Raw genomic sequence first — 16,770 nt, 5'->3', positions numbered from 1 at the left:
GGGGGGGGGGGGGGGGGGGGGGGGAGTACAAGGGGACATCTTAGTCTGGAGAGAGAGAGGGCTAGCACTTTGAACCAGCTGTATTATTCTGACAGAAAATATACTGCAATGAAATAACTCTAAATTAAGAAGCTTGAAGTGGAAATTTTGAAGAGAATATTTTTTATTAATTAATGTATAATTTTTCATTTATGGAAAGAGTTAATTATCCAGTTGCTTGGACTCCGATGATCCAATCCAAGCACAGCTTTTTGAAAATGTGAGTTTTCCATTGATTATTGTCCTATATACATGATTCAATTATGCATTTCTGAAACTGTTGAACTTTGAGCAGGGTCAACTGATGCAGATGACAATGATGGCTACACCAAACTTCAACAAAGAGCTACAGTACCTGAATAAGGAAGATCGGCTACTTCGATGGCTTCTAGTGAAGCACAGGAATACCAAATATGGGCTGGAATTTGTGGGCGAGGACGATGGAAAGGGTGAGCTGTACAAGTTAACAAGGAGCAGAATATATGATGAAGAGATTGATGATGTTGACGACGACGATGATGATGATGATGATGATGAGGAATATGAGGTGCATGAAGAGCAGAACAACGAAAACTGAAATGTGAATCAAACTATTTGGTCCTGCTTAAGTTCTCATGATTTTTTCTGTTTCAAAGAGAGTTTGTATCGTAATTTCATTTAACTGGCTTATGTCTTTTTTGAGTTCTGAATCATCTGTAGCTTTGAAGTTGTGTTTATTCTTGCTTGGTTTGTAAATGCATAATTGGCATTCTGGTTTGATGATCGATCAACCAACCTAATTACGAGACTGACGCAGATTGCAGGCTTAGGTGGCAACAGAACCCGGGCAATAAGCTCTAGCCTGAGAAAAGGAGGTAGGTATTAGCAACAACCAGAATGCAAGCATAACTCGGGCATACATGTTTTGAGTATTTCCTGCCATCATGGCACATCCTTTTGGGATTAATTTCTTTTCACTAAAGATGAATATCCAAGCCTTCAGTTTGATTATTCCCGTGGGTCCATATTGATTCGACAACTGCATGAATTGGGTCATGCTGGGGTTGAATGAGGACTATTCAAACTCAAACGGAGTGATGGTTTGAGGTGGCCTTAAGGAGGTAAGAGGAGTCAAACTAAACCACACGCTTCTAAAGGCGAAGGTTCCTTGCCAACTCAGCTACCCGCTTAGAGTTAGTGTTGGGGTTCTTTATTTTGTATTTTACATATAATATATAATGGATTTACTTGGATAATATGTGATTTTCGGTCAATATTTATGGGATCAAGTCTTGCGCTAGGTTTGGGGTAGTAATAGTATCACTTACTGATCCCATTTTTATACCTTTTCATTGGTCTGCTTTGTATATGTTTATACGTATGACATTGAGCTTTCATTTTATAGCTGCTGTAAAAGGCTTGGTTAAGGGCCCGTTTGATAATGTTTTAAGAAACGAGTTTTTGCAATTTCTACGTCCAGAAATGGAATAAAAAGTGTTTGATAAAATTGTTTCTTTTCATTTATTTTTAGAAATAGAAATTGAAATTTCTACCTATTTATGGTTCAAGAAACGACTTAGGTGAGGATTTGTTTTGCCGTTTTTTAAAACGACTCGTGGCCATTCTTTCGCTGGTTACTATCGACTTTTAGAAACATGACTTATCAAATACTTTCAATTCTGTTTCTGTTTTTAGAAACGGAAATTTATGTTCTGGCGTTTCTGGGGCCCTAAGTTGTGATGTTTATGAACATCAAATATTATGGCTGACAGTTGGAGATGGGTTTACTTCATTGGTTTGTACAAATATTTTTGTTTCACTAATCATCCTGGTGCTACTTGTTTCGATGGCAAGCTAAGCAATGGATCGACTGGCTAAACAACAAAGACTGGGAGCATTATAGAGTACAATTTTAGTAGCAGAAATATCATGGTACAAGATTTTTTGAGCTATAAGATCAAATAAGATTATAGAACAGGACTTGATAAGTAATGGCCAAGAAAGTAGATTATAGAGCAGGATTTTATAAGTAATATCATCAAATTGGGATTTGTTTACCAACAAAATTTTTTTTCTTCCATTTGAACTCATTTCTATAATTCTTTTAGTTGCCTAAATAGATGCAATTGCTGTGGTGCATCAGTGATTTAATGGGGAGAAAAAAAAAATCTAGAACTTAAAATCCAAATAAATTTAAATTAATGAAAAATATGGTGTCTTATTCTTATTCTATCTATATTTACTTCAATTATACTTCCATATTATTCACATATATAAAATAAAAGTGGAAATATGTCTTGCTTGATCTGTTTGCTAATGTTTACCATTGTTCTTGTTATATCCTTCCTAGTATCACTGATCAATTGAATCGGTGGAATTTTTGTTCCTATAGAAATGAATCTAGATTGTTGAGGGGTTGATCAATGATGCTCGAACAGTAGAATCCTTATTGTCTACAGTATATGGGTGTTGCCACCCCTATTACCTCCTTGCCTTCTTGCATTGAAACCAATGAAACCGGGAAAACCACTGCCACCACCATTACCACCAACAAACCCTCCAAAGATTGGCAGATCCTCCAAGAATGCCTTTGCTACGAGAAAGAAGAGAGGGAGATGATAGAGGGATTTGATGAGAAGTGAGACTGCCATCAAAACCTTGAATTTTGCAAACCTTGAGAGAATGGGTCTTTTTTCTCTTTTATAAATTTATCTATATAGTTGGCCCACTTTTCTGAGCACGCTTTGACAGCATTAAATTTGAAGTATTATTGATTCAATAGTGTTGCAGGGATCACAGAGCCTTAAATTTAAGGAGATTGATTGAGATTGAACTCAGCTCAAGCACAAGATCATGAACTATCTGAGATTATTAATCCGAGTCAATGGAGGTTTTTCTAGCTACTTTTGAGGCCTAAGTGAACAAGTTAGATTACCGACATGGTAGGCCTGTTCAGGTTGTCTTCTATTGTGCTTTTGTTCAGCTATAATTTAGGTCCAAGCTATAGTCGTCTGAAATGGACAGATAATTGTATAAAGCATGCCCGTCCCTCTCTTCCATGCTCCACCATTCCACTATTTCACACCTCCGAATAACAAATCCGACATCGTCGCACCAGCCCCACCTCGTCCCCGTCGAAAACGTCCATTTTGATTTTCGTCCAAGAAAGCCCCAAATCTGTTCTCCGCCGGCTGTGAAGAAGAAGACGGCGACGGTAATAAAAACAAACTTTATTATGGATAGGTAGATAGGCAAATGTCAGGTATTTGGTAAATACAATATATCTATCATATTTAAGTTGGATATACGAATGTACTAATTCATCAGTGGCTTAGATTTAACCTATCTGATCTAATGATCAAAAAATGCTAGCATACCTTATTCCTGGGTAACCCGCTAGCATATTCATCCTTTTCCCAAAGTGTATAGACACAAAATAAAAGCTTTTGGGTTTCCTTTTTGTTTAATAATTTTTTAAAATATTCGAGATGGGGACTGTTATTTTCCGATCATTTTTCACAATAATAGCACACAATAATAATATGATTGAGGCAGAGAAAATATTTTGATTGAACAATTCTCCTTTTTAGTCTCCAAAAAAGGACAATATGGATATTGGGATCAGCATTTTATTCATCAAGAAGATAACCCCACTGAAGCAAAGGTAATCCCATCTTCTAGTTAGATTTTTATTTTGGTAAAATAAAAAAGAGAGATTACATTATACATGATTGACAAGACTTCCATCTTCTAATTAGATTTTGCATGTTTCACTGATCTATTCTCTCTTTGTAATTACATCACCTACATGCACACTTTCAAGTTAATTTACCACTAAGGACTAGGGATGCATCTGTGACAACTCTAGCAACCCTCCAAATTTCATGTTGTACAGAATGCCATGACTCTGGAGTGTTCAAGATCTTTGCTTTCTCGATCGCGTCATCTATCCCAGGGAATGATTTTGATCCATAATCATCATGTTTTGATGGCCCGTAAATCTGAAAATAATCAAAATAATAGTACAAGTTTTAGTCACTTTAACCACAGTATCAGAATATCTATCGATTCAGACACAAGGGCTCCATGGTCTGAGCCAACAATAAAAGAGAGGGGGGGAGGGAAAAAAGAGGAACAAGTTAAAACCTATAAGATTATTTGAAGAACTCTAATATGCAAGTGAAGGAAACTTACCAAATGCTTATACCATGACCTCCCAAGGAGTCCATCTCGGTCTGTAAATGCTCGTTCTGCCATCAGAAACCTGTCATTCAGCTCCCTCACTTCCATGCGGTCTTTTTTCCACAATGATGATAGCCAAAACCTACTTTCCTCTATTACCTGAATCATGATCAATACATTAGATAACGTGTACTACCTGAACCACAGGTCATAGACAATCATGAGTTATAGAAATCAATGCAATACCTTTATCTGTTGGTTTATTTTGATGGCAGATTTCTTGAGCTTTTCAATGGAACTGTACAGGGGAATGAGACTTATACCCATACTTGCAACTTCATCTTCAAATTCTTTCGTGCTTGCCTGTAATTCAGACTCCTCATGAAATGCATTTTCATTAAAAACTAAAGGTGTGTTTGCTATGCATTCTTGGAATAGATTCTGGGTCTAGAATGCATTCTGAAACCCAGTTCTTCTCTATTTTCTCGCTTTAGAATGCATTCTAGAGCCAGATTCTAATCCGAGAATGCGTAGGATACACAGCCTAAGTGTTTTTCTTACAAGCATCTTGCACAGCTCTGAAGTGGAGCGGTGAAGATTTGCAAGTAGGAACCTTGGTGCATGTTACATGAGATAGAAATTTGTCTTTTGCGTATGTGCATTAAATCTATGCAAGTAGAATACACAAAGACAAGCATAAAAAAGAGGCATTTACGACAACTGACAAGTGAGAATATGTAAATGTCGTCGACATACCTGAAGGTCCTGTGCATAAGAAACATAATTAAAAGGCAGGATTTCCTCATCTGCAAGCTTAAGAGCAACAAGTCCCCAAATGCTGGCCACTGTTTATAAGGGAAAGAAACAGTATAAGAAAGAAACCAGATCCAGCTGGGACCCTGTTTGAAGCAAACGGCTTTAAACTTTGTTGTGCTGTTCAAATATATGAAAAGAAAAGAAGGTAAGCACTACGAACTTTCCTCACAGATAAAATCAAATTCAATGTTTCTTATCCTAGAGAAGTGTGAAAGACTGAATAATGATTCAGATAGACAGTTACCAAAGTTTGTGAATCAGAAATAGAAGAAATACCTGCTACATGCCTATGGAACATTGGGTCACCAAATTTCTTCATCCATATAAAGTCATCATACATTGAGTGGTAGACTGCGTATCCTGCAAAAGAAAAACATTGAAGAGCATATTGATGTGAAATCCTTAAAAGTCAGTACATTTATCTAAGAACATATGTTTTCACCACTACTTTAAAAGCTTCTATACATGGTAAAAGTCAGAAGTGATGGAAGGGAGGAAAGGAGGAGAGATTTCCTTTTTTTTCCTTTTCTATGTCAAGTAACAGAACTAAAAGATTAAAATGGCATTAAACACATGATTTAGGGTTACTTGGAATTTTTCTTTCAAAAAGACTGCTCTAATAATGAGAAAGTAACATTATGTATGTTTCCGAAAAATCTTTTACCATGTTTTATGGAGTTCTTTGTTGAGTACCGAGGACCTTTAGACATACATAGTGCAGAACTGAATAATGAATTTAAATAACACTGCTAAATGAATATTGCTTAGAAAAAATATAGGAATAAGGCATTTAATGAGCATTCAAAAGCTCTCTTTGGTATCATTTTATTTTTGATGTTTGCTCACAAAAACATTTTTTGTTGCATTTGGTAACATTAAAAAAACTTGTTTCTATTTAACTTTTTTTTGAAAAAACACAAAACCACAAATAGGTCTTGACCCATTTATGTGTTTTGGCAAAAAATCAGTTTCGGTTATTTATGCAGAGACTTAAATGAGCATGTGCTCATAAGTCTCAAAATCTAAGGGTAGGACCATATGAGCATCATTTCCTCTTTTAATTAGAAAGGCACCCTCCTCATGCTTCTCCTGCTCCTCCTCCTCCTTCTTCCTCCTGCAACCCCATCCACCACTTCTCCTTCTTATTCTTCATGCAACTCCACCGCACTCTCATCTTCTTCTTCCTGCAACCCCACCCACCCATACACCCTGCTGCAACCTAACCCACCACACCTCCCCCCCTCCACCCTACCCCCACCCTTCCCCTGCCCCTGCCTTCCAGTCCAACAGTTGGCATTTGGAATCGGACAGAGGAGAAATGGAGGTTTCGATTTGATCTCAGAGGCAGAACTTGTTCATTGTTCTGTCAATTCTCTATATCGGATCAGGTCGACTCCATCTATGCAGATTGAAAGTTCGTTTTCCATCTGCGTCACGCCAAATAACATAAATCTAAGAATTGAAAGGCGTTCATATTGAATAATCGAAACATTATTTAGAAAGCAAGACATAATGAGTTTGTTGTTCAATCGAACATGAACAGCCATCTTAGAATTCCGTCCAATTGAGAACTGAGACTGCAGATTAGCCCCAGTGCCAGATCACCTCTCCACTTCATCAAAGAAAGGCCCAGTGTAGATTGATCCTGGTTGATTGGACAATCCTTAACTTTAATGGTGTACCTCTAAATCAGCACCGTATGCAACATCACCTTGTGATCGGACAGCTCCATTACCACCCACAAAAACAAGGCAGTTTCCAATTGCTATCTGATCCTCAACAAAATTGTGCCAGGGTGGGGGGTGGATTAAAACAGAAACTCTATTATGGATTTACGGTTTTGACAACTTATGATTTGGGAAGGAAGATGGATGAAGAGGGAGTTTCTTCACCCACCACTTACACTATATATGGGAATTTATAATTTGTGACCATTTCTTCAAACAATTATTCTACACATAGGTATACCAAACCATTTCTCATTCCCTACTCTATTATGTTCTAATGTCTAAAAATGGTTTTCATTAATGATTTTTGTTAATAGGAAAAAATAAAAAAATAAAATGATACCAAAGAGAGCCTAAGAAGAGGGGGGAAGGACCTCAAACACAAAATACGTAGTTTGAGTAATTAAATTGGTCTCTAAAGATGAATACAGATGGATGGTAGTTCAATTTCTATACGACTCAAAAGAGCTTATGCATTGAAAAAACTGTTGAGGTGATTGAAACTTTTGCACCGTGCAGTCACAGCAAAAATAATGTACCATCACCGGATATGAAAAAACAACTAAGTGTGTCGCTTCTTCTTCTTCTTTTCTTTTTCTTGTGGGGTTGGGGGTTGGGGGGTGGGTTGGCAAGATTTTGAGCTAGTTTCTTATCGATCTATGGAACACAATCAAAGAAGAAAATTTACCAATACTTTGTTGGCATTCATCATCTAACTTCTGAGGCCTTCATTGATACCTCTCTTAAAATTTTCACGGGTTTACTTTGGTTGTGTTTATTCTCTGCACAAGGGCTTTCCCTATTCTACTCCCTTTCCTTATTTTCTCAACAAAGTAAATTTGTGCTCTGTGGTTGGCAAGCATCTCATTATAAGAAGCATCTTATAGTTTATATATAAACTGAAGTTTGCAAAAGCAAATGATCATACCTCCTCCATAGAACATGTCAACAGATGGAACTCCAATATGTTGAACAAAAGGCGCATAATCTGAACCCCCGCCTCCTAGCCTCCCAATCTTCAAAGTGAGAAGAATTGTTACTCATCAATTGTTTCCACTTCTATGTAACAACTTAAACAGATTCATTGATAATATGGTCATTTAGCGAACATAAATTAAAGAAATGTGGAATATTGGACATTTCCTTTCATTTAATTAAGATGATGTTGTTTGTACTTGAAAGGCATGTATTAATATAATATCACATAAAGGTTGAAATTTGATATCAGGAACCACCTTGGAGGAATCATTAGAGCTGATCCATGAATCATACATTGTTTGCGAGGAGTTATCTGGATCTTGAACCTTCAAAAACCATGAGCTTTGTTAAGTAGGATCAAGGAGAAACTAGTAATCAAAGTAACCTAGATATTTTCAACAACAATGGAAACAACCAAAATAAAAAGCTTTCCTTCTTGTACAACATCAACATCAGCAACTACTTGTTTGAAATTTGTCAATGATATTGCATCCCCTACTCAGGTTGCTGCTGTTAGTTGTGAATGATTTTGTTCCCATTGCTTATTTTATCTACCCTTTTTTTTTTTTGGCCATCACCTCTACTTTTACATATTTTCACCATATATCGTAATAACTAGTACATATACATCACCGCTGTTAGACCTTTTGAGCAGCTTGTTTGAGTAGTTCGTCAAGCTGAGGAGTTGCAGAGGCATGGAATCCTGCCCCAGAGACTGCACAGTCTACATTCAAATAAGCGACAACCCTTGAAGCTAGCATTTCTCTGTTCTCTTCAACCCATTCTGTTGATCCTACCTGCAAAAGGCCGGATTGGTTACAAGAGGACCACATGCTCCTATATATGATTTGACTCTCTAATAACTCATATTTTAGGAAACATGGAATTGATGAATACGAAAGCCATTAGTTATTAAGCTATCGCTATTACTGTTATCTTATTAATGAAAAATAAAATAAAATGTATAGTTTTGGAATGAGATCATGAAGAAGAATTATGAGAAGGAGGTTCGGTTGTAAAGATTGGGGAAATTTTTTGTAGGAAGGCATACAATAAATGTTGCACGAGTAAACAAATTGATCATAAAAGATATACCATATTAAGTATATGTAAATATATTTTTTTAATACTTATAATAGGAGAAAACAATAAGAGACAGATATACGTGAAAATGTTATGAAAAAAGAAGATACCGCAATAGTTGTAGTAGCTACAAATTAAATATCATTAATTAAGGACTCAAAACTAATAATATGATAAGAAATACAAGCCAGATGGGCAGGACACCCAGCTAGTGTTTTAACCTTAAGAGGAGATGAGGAAAACAGATGTTTGGTTATGAGGCCTGCCAATGTTTCAACTGAACTATCTGTTCTGTTCTTGTCACATTGTGATGCAGAACACTGATAATACATGTAGGCAAGTTTGGCTCGTATTCCTCTAAGAATAAGATTAACTTATTAAGTTTCGCGTAGCGGGTGTTCTTCTCTTTCCCTTGTGTGACTGAACTTCCAATTACGGATGCAGCCCTGTTCGGTTGGCATCATTCTTAGAATTAGAGTATTGAGTTACCAAATGTTGCTGTGTACATTATAACCCTCCCCAGATCCCGCAGTGGCGGGAGCCTCATGTACTAGGTATGCCCTTTTTTTTAAGGGTATGGCATGAGTCTAGGTGGTCAAGGGATGGAGTGTGAGAAAGATACCAGGCCATACTCCTCAGCATCCCAATTGCAAAATATAATCGTTCGCCTTGGCCTCCACCCTCTTTTCTTCAGCTTCCCAAGCCTTCTAGCAACCTACAGGCACCAAAGAATACAAGCACTAGAATTACCACTGAAATATTTTGTTCATTTTAGGTTTGGACATGGTGAATCAATTTAGAAGAGAATGAAAGCTTTTCTATCCCAAGTAACCTCTAGTAGTGCTGCAGTCCCACTGTTCGGATCAACTGCGCCAAATGTCCAAGCATCGCGATGGTTACCAAGTAGAACAAATCTACACATAATTACAATATAAAATATAATTAGAATTGAATAAAACATAAATTGTGTTAGCAAAAAGTTAGGAATATTTCTCTGACCACTGCTTCTTTAATAGTGGCATTGTGCAATCAATTATTTCTTATTATTCACAACAGTAAGCTTTTCTATATGAGTGCAGAAAGCTTAATTAATATAAGTTACAGGTAACAATAGAAGATGGTTGTTAGATGAGATCTCAACTAAAAGAGATTATCATTCATTACCGCGATCCATCTGGTCCATCTTTCAGTGGCTTCCTGAGTTAAGAATTTAAAGTTCAACATCCCAAAACTCTACATTTTGCTTCCTGCTTTTTTCTCAAGATTTGAAACAATAGTGGACCTATGGCGGTACATTACCAAGTTACAAAATAATTCATGAAATAAAAGCAAGCTATATTTAAATCAGTTCTTCAGTGACTTTAAGAACTAAAAATGAACATTAAAACTAGATATCCAGCTATACCCAAAACAGCTAAATGAATCCTGTATGGTCCAATGACACAACCATTAGGTAGCTAGCTTTTCATATAATTAATTGGATAGGTAAATGAAGTCAGGAAACAGCCTCAAGGTAAATAAAGTCAGGAAACAGCCTCTTCACGAAGTAAGGGTAAGGTTGCGTACATTATGACCCTCCCCATACCCCACAATAGTGGAAGCCTCATGCATTGGGCACAGCCTTTTTTTCTTTTTTTGCTAAATGAAGTTGATTACTTGGTTCATGACAAAGTTATGGAAAGAATCAAAAAACTTGAATTCATAAAACTTGCATTCAAAGCATACCGGTCAGGCTCTTCCGATCCTTCAATAACACCAAATACATTTTGGATTGTAGCTACGACTTGAGTTCCCTGAAGATCAAATCAATTACCCATCAACACAATTCAACAAAATATTGATATTCAACCAATCCAGCTGAAGATATCACAGCTGATTGTTTACTACTACCAATCAAACATCTGAAGATCAAATCAAGTACCCATCAACCAATTCAACAAAATATTGATATTCAACCTAATAATCCAAAGATCACTGTGATAATTTACTACTACCAATAAAAAATATAGACAAAGATAGACATTAAACAGAACATTTCATTACCCATAACAACAAGCTTTAAAGGCCCCAAAACTTTCTTTCAACGTAGCAATCAGAGGAAACAAACAATGAACCAGAAGAACTAGAAGCTTTAGGGTCTCAGAACTCTTATCACTTACAGTGTAGCTGAGATTGAGGAAGCCGGGGCCAGGACCAACCCTGTAAACCGGAGCGTTAATGCCACCCTGCCAATCATCGCCGGCTACTTGTCCACCAATGGACCTAATGATTGCATCACCATCAGCTGCCGACACTGGTAGTGACGGTATCAAGGGGAGCTCCCCACGCATCTCCACTTCATCAACAGAGAGCCTCTCACAGTCACTGGTGCTAGTCCACCCAGGTGTCGTCGGATCTCCGGTCCCACCATACACCGTCCCTACCTGAACGCCACTTGGTGGCATCCACTTGTCATCTGGAAACCATTTCGAACCCTCACCTCCTCCACCGCCATAATCCTTGGTATCCGTGAACACAACGACGGCAACGGCACCGGCGTCGTAGGCGTGCCGTACGATATCGCCGCGGAATATTTGGCCGTACCTTGCCAAGGCGATACTGCCGGAAACGTTGACACCCATCGCTTTCAAGGTGTCGTAATCCTCCACGCGGCCATAGTTAACGTATATCACCTGTCCCGCTACGGTCCCTGACTTGGCGTAGGCGTGGAAGGTGGGAAGGACTTCGCCGGCCACGTCGGAGTAGGGGTCGCCGGTGTATATTTCCTGTCGGAGATCGAATTTGATGGTAGACGTATCGTCCGGGGATGGGCGTGTCAGAGTGAGGATGCGGGAGATTGGGTAAGTGAGAGATACTTGGTAGGAAGTGATATGAGAGGGAACGGTGTAGGAAGAGAGAGTGGAGAGGACGTAGGCAGCTGTATCGGCGTTGGCTTGGGTGCCGGCGACGTGGGGTCGGCGGGTGAGGCTGAAGAGGTTTTGTGAGATGGAGGTGTTGTCGGAGAAGGGGAGGGACGTGTAGAGGTTGTGATAGGTCGACTTGGGAGTGGGATAGGTGGTGAGGACGATAATGGAGACGAAGATAGATATGACTACGAGGATGGTGTTGCAGGTGGCGGCGCATCCTCCGCCGGTGGTGGTGCTGCTCTTGAGCATGGATTTTTTGTCAAGATTCAGGAAGGGTTCTTCGTTCTGTGAAGGAGAACACCCACCCATGGGCTTTCTTGTGCTTATATCTGTTTTTTTTTTTTGGATTTTGGATAACAATGAGAGAGAGAGAGAGAGAGAGAGAGAGAGAGAGAGAGACTCTATATGTGTGCTGCTTTATGAGCTTGTTTAACGTGTGTTTTTTCTGAGCTCGTTTTCATGTATCCGATTTTTCTGTTGTGCCTGGATGCGCCCCATGAGTAAAGGTGTCAATATATAATTGAAACCGTTTAGTATAACGAAATCGATTGGTTATAAATGATCAAATCGTATCGTAGTAAATTGATCTGATTTTGGTTTTGTAAGTCATAATTCTAATTTAAAATCGAATCAAACTAGAAATTCAATGGTTAACCGGCACCTAGTATTAAAGACTTAAAGTATTTTGAATTTCAATGGGTCTCTACGAGAAAAAGGAAGAAAAAAAAAAAAAAAAAAAAAAAAAAGCAAAGGACTAACCAAGAAGGGAACTTCATTTTCACACAATCACACTTCTTGATTTTCTAACTTCTAGGATCATAGTTAATTAGTTATCATATGTGTAGTCTTTTAGATAGAAAGTATATCGTCCTTGGCAAAATAAATGTATATTGTCTTAACTCTTTATGAAATTTAATATATGTAGGATTCACACTAGTTGTAGGATGCAAACCATTTTCGAAAATGACACTAATTAACCCCATGTAAACTGGTTGTGAATCGAATAACAAAAACAGATTAAAAACTGCTAAAACCGAAATCAGATGAAAATGATTCCGATTTCACCTTATTCTTATCTGGTGCAATTTTAGTTTTAACATATCAAAATATAAACCGAACCGAATAACCAAAATTGCATTGTTTGACACCCCTACCCAAGAGGGGCACGATGGTCATTGCATGTCCCTATGTCTATGATCTAAGGGTCATTTTTGAACCTAAAATTTGTCCTTGTTTTCACTAAAAGTAAGACTGTATGAACTAGGAGCCCTACTTCCCGATATAGGTACACACTAGCCGAAGCAACCGATGGGAGGATGTGCACGAACATCTTCAGAGTCGGGCAGCACAAAATGTAAGTACACACCAAGAGGCAGGAGGTAGCATTCTTTTTTTCAAATAAAAAAGGTGGTCAGGTTGTGTTTATCCTGCACACTCCATTGGTGTGCTAGTGCAGGGCCAGTAGCCTAACAATTACCCCTAAAAAGTAGCTTGAAAAAACGGTGTGGCCCCTTTGGCTAGATACAAAGGGCGAAATGATCATCTCACCCTTTATGAAAGGTGAAAATTCTATCCATATTGATGCTTTCATGCATATACATTGGCTCATTCGCTCGTGCAGGGGCTATTCAAGGAACCCTCTTCCTCAATAAAAAATTTTAGGTGTACTCTTAAATTTGATTTTCTTTTTTTGACAATGAATAAATAAAACAAATTCACTTCCACTAATATATGCTTGGCTTTTGGAATTACCATGAGAGAGAGAGAGAGAGAGGCCTGAGCTTGTTTGTTGTGTGTTTTCTTGTTTAATTAGCATAACTATATTATTAAGAAAATAATTTAAGTGCATTATATTAAATTTGGTTTTCCTTGTTGATAATAAATATATGGGAGAGGGTTCTTTTAGCAAACCGCATAAAGAAGCACACCAATGAGATACAATAAAATGATGTCCGACCATTTCATGAGGAGATAGATAGAAGTAGAAGTGCTTGTGTACTCTACACCATCGGTTCATCGAATCTTTTTTCTATATATATAGGGGAAGTGTTTTTAGTGGGAGATTGAGGTTTCTATTCATGCGCAAGGACTAATGGGAACACACAAAGAAACATCCATCCACATAAACGTCATTTTCCATTTCATGAAGATAGGTTGGTAATTTTGCTCCAACGTGTTTGACTGTAGGGACCACACTCCTCCACAAAAAAAATATATATAAATATATATATCGATTTCACTTCCTCTAAATGTATGTATGGCCAGTGGTCAGTATGGCAAACTACAGAGGACATCAACCCTTATTTTTTAAACCAAAAAAGAAGTTTTATTTTTATTTTTTTAAAATTTTTTGTAGTATCCTGCTTTGTATGGATAGCATTGGAACTGGTATTTTTTTTTCCTATCAGTGGTAGCAGTGGAGCTTTCCTTTATTTCTATTTTATATAAATATTTTTGTCTTGGTTGAGATGATTCTCCAGCCTGGATTCCATCTTACTCTATTATTGGGAAATTTATGCCCCTCCGGTTTGCTGAAATTATATATGGATCCAAAAGTTTCAACTCTTGGATTTTGTAAGATTGTTTATAATTAAATCTAATTTGTTAGTGCCCATTAAATTGGGACTGTCACCTAATATATATCATCTAATGTCCAAGATGACCTCTTTCGTAGATGAACTTACCAATATATTTTCCATTAAAACAAAACAAAAGAGGGAAGATCGCCTTCCATGGTCATCGTCTTCAACCTCTGGTTTTCTCAACCTTTGATCAACTCCGACAAAGTTGAACAAACATTATCTTAGCCTAGTGGTGGCAGTTTCGGCTTAAAGAGCCAACGTCCATGGGAGGAGATTGTGGATCGGACCCTGTCGTATGCATGTGTGAGTGGGTGGATGTGTGTAGGAGTAGATAGCCATTGGCCCTACTAACGCCCAGTAGACTGGCAATTGGCCAACAGTGTTCAGTGAGATAGTGGATGAGTGTAGATCAAAATTTTTTTTTTTCAATATACTATCCTATTGAGTGCCACTGACCAATGGCCAACTTACTGGGCGCTTGTAGGGCCAATGGCCTCCTACTACTACACACACTTATCCACCCACACATGCATAAAATAGGGTTCGATCCCACAACCTCTTACCCTAGATATCAACTTTTTGAGCCGAAGCTGCCACCACTAGGCTAAGCTAGTATTCGTCCAACTTCATCGGAGTTGATCAAGGGCTGAAAAAAATCAGAGATTAAAGACGATTACCATAGAAGAGGATCTTCCCTCTTTTATTTTGTTTTAATGAAAGGGCATATAGGTAGTAAGTTGATCTGTGAAGGAGGTCATTTTGGAGGGGGCATAAGACTTAACAGTTAATTTTCCCTCAATTATATTAAATTGATGTCACTGCCAACGTCAGCAGATTCCATATATTTTTTATATTTGGTTGAGAAATGAGATGGCACCTTTGATGAGTTGTTACTGTTATTCTAACACATTATATTATATTAAAAGGAGAAGAAAAAAAGTGCTGCTTTTGGTTGTTTCTTGAATTAGAGATCAAAAGTTGACATGATCTGATGTGCTTTCTTCTATTTGCAAAAAGAAAACTCAGATTCTATTCATTTTGTGAATAACTACTGGTCACAATATGGCACCTTTGGTTGTTTCTCACCAGACTGAGATTTGCATATTTGTCTCTCTCTCTCTCTCTCTTTCTTTCTTTTTGGAATGCAAGTGGGTATTTGGCTATGAAGCTGTCAAAGGATTCCAAAATTCACAACTTTTCAACCATCCATCTCCGTAAGAGTATAGGCCAGATTGGTACTACAGTGTGTGCCTTGTCACTTCCCTCAGCTTGTGTTTGTGGCCCCTCTCTTACAAAAATGGTTACCCCTTCATTAAAAATTTATAAAAGGAAGTGACGTTATTGATGTCCACCAAAAGAAAAGATGTTACTGATAGGAACAATGCTGACTCAATGACAATAGAGATGATGATGATGAAGTCCATGGCATGTAGGATCAAAATACCATTTTTTATAAAGTGGTTTTTATTTAAATTGACCGATATAGATCGATATGGCTGATCCGTATAAGTATCAGTATCAAATATTGATATCGATGGCAACCAGTACTGTGAACTAAACCCTTTGCTATATGCAATCGCCTCTTCCTCTCATATAACCCAATCACCTATATCTCCCCCCCCCCCCCCCCCCCCCAACCCCAACTCCAACTCGAACTCCAACTCCAACTAGTACAGAAAATCAAAATTTGATTGGTCCATTAAAGTAAAAAGGGAAGTGCGGTTCATTTACATACACGAGGGCCAATGGGAGCGCATGAGGAAGCATCCGTAGAAGAGTCATTTTCCCTTTCATAGGGGCAGGCCGATCATTTCGCCCCCTATGTGTCTAATACAGGGCCACACTCCCTGTGATAAGAAAGCAAAGCATTTGTGACTCCTTGGGCATCGCAATATGCAACATTCCTATAAGTATCTTGGGGTGGAGATTTTTAAAGGCATGTTTAGAAAGCAAGCTTTGATGTCAGTAATGGAAAAAGTCAGAGATTGGATGTCGAGGTGGAAAGGAAAGTCGTTATCCATAACTGGTCGGGTACATCTTGTCTGTTCGGTGGTTTCAAGTATGCATGTGCATAATTTTTCAATATATTGGTGGCCTTCTTATATTTCTACTATGGAAACTTGGATGTGGAATTTTATTTGGACAAGCGAAATTGATACCTCTAAGATAGTTACTGTCACATGGGATATGATTTGTAAACCTACTAATGAAGGACCGCATGAAATTTTTCGACTTCGTGACAGTAATAAAGCTCTTCTCTGAAAGCAAGTGTGAAATATCAAGCATGGGGAATCATGTATCAGTAGATTTATTAAAGCAAGATTTCTCAAGAATGGTCAGCTTAAAATATCCTATAAATCTTCATCTATATGACTGGGTATAAGAAGAATATGGCAATTTGTGTCTAGCAAGTAGAGATGGATTGTGGGTAATGGAAAGTCTATCAGATTTTGAAAAGATAGATGGTTGGGGGAGAAG

The 16,770-nt window shown here is 37.9% G+C and overlaps 2 protein-coding genes across 5 annotated transcripts in view; one reads left to right on the top strand and one right to left on the bottom strand.

Annotated features, from left to right (window-relative positions):
* Positions 1 to 796, top strand: part of LOC122076878 (homeobox protein 12-like) — a 7,449-nt gene extending 6,653 nt beyond the window's left edge. For all 3 annotated transcript variants that reach the window (XM_042642485.1, XM_042642486.1, XM_042642487.1), the window contains one exon: positions 335 to 796. In XM_042642485.1, coding sequence (XP_042498419.1) covers positions 335 to 616 — 282 coding nt within the window. In that variant the 3' untranslated portion in view covers positions 617 to 796. The remainder of the gene's footprint in view (positions 1 to 334) is intronic.
* Positions 797 to 3,706: 2,910 nt separating this feature from the next.
* On the bottom strand, positions 3,707 to 12,056 carry LOC122076126 (probable glutamate carboxypeptidase LAMP1). 2 transcript variants are annotated; one of them, XM_042641419.1, is made up of 12 exons: positions 10,964 to 12,056; positions 10,530 to 10,597; positions 9,637 to 9,718; positions 9,427 to 9,519; positions 8,366 to 8,518; positions 7,979 to 8,047; positions 7,672 to 7,759; positions 5,293 to 5,376; positions 4,957 to 5,045; positions 4,447 to 4,563; positions 4,213 to 4,359; positions 3,707 to 4,019 (listed from the first exon to the last, which is right to left on the bottom strand). In XM_042641419.1, the coding sequence occupies exons 1-12, from the start codon at positions 12,017 to 12,019 to the stop codon at positions 3,837 to 3,839; spliced, it is 2,229 nt and encodes a 742-aa protein (XP_042497353.1). In that variant the 5' UTR covers positions 12,020 to 12,056; the 3' UTR covers positions 3,707 to 3,836. The 2 variants fall into 2 exon arrangements, 1 of the variants encoding a protein (XP_042497353.1); XR_006139444.1 differs by lacking the exons at positions 3,707 to 4,019; positions 4,213 to 4,359 and having other exon boundaries at positions 4,957 to 5,133.
* Positions 12,057 to 16,770: the final 4,714 nt, after the last annotated feature.

This window comes from Macadamia integrifolia, chromosome 4 (genome assembly GCF_013358625.1).
Source record: "Macadamia integrifolia cultivar HAES 741 chromosome 4, SCU_Mint_v3, whole genome shotgun sequence".
In the NCBI taxonomy this organism is placed as follows: domain Eukaryota; kingdom Viridiplantae; phylum Streptophyta; class Magnoliopsida; order Proteales; family Proteaceae; genus Macadamia; species Macadamia integrifolia.
This window is presented reverse-complemented; position numbering and strand designations above follow the sequence as displayed.

What these genes read in the sequence shown, in the direction of transcription:
- LOC122076126 (XM_042641419.1), bottom strand. Translation starts at nt 12,019, where the DNA reads ATGGGTGGGTGTTCTCCTTCACAGAACGAAGAACCCTTCCTGAATCTT. An exon ending in CTTATGCACAGGACCTTCAG is followed by an intron (nt 4,564 to 4,956) that starts GTATGTCGACGA and finishes TCTGAATTACAG; the next exon opens with GCAAGCACGAAAGAATTTGA. An exon ending in GGTCATGGTATAAGCATTTG is followed by an intron (nt 4,020 to 4,212) that starts GTAAGTTTCCTT and finishes GATTATTTTCAG; the next exon opens with ATTTACGGGCCATCAAAACA.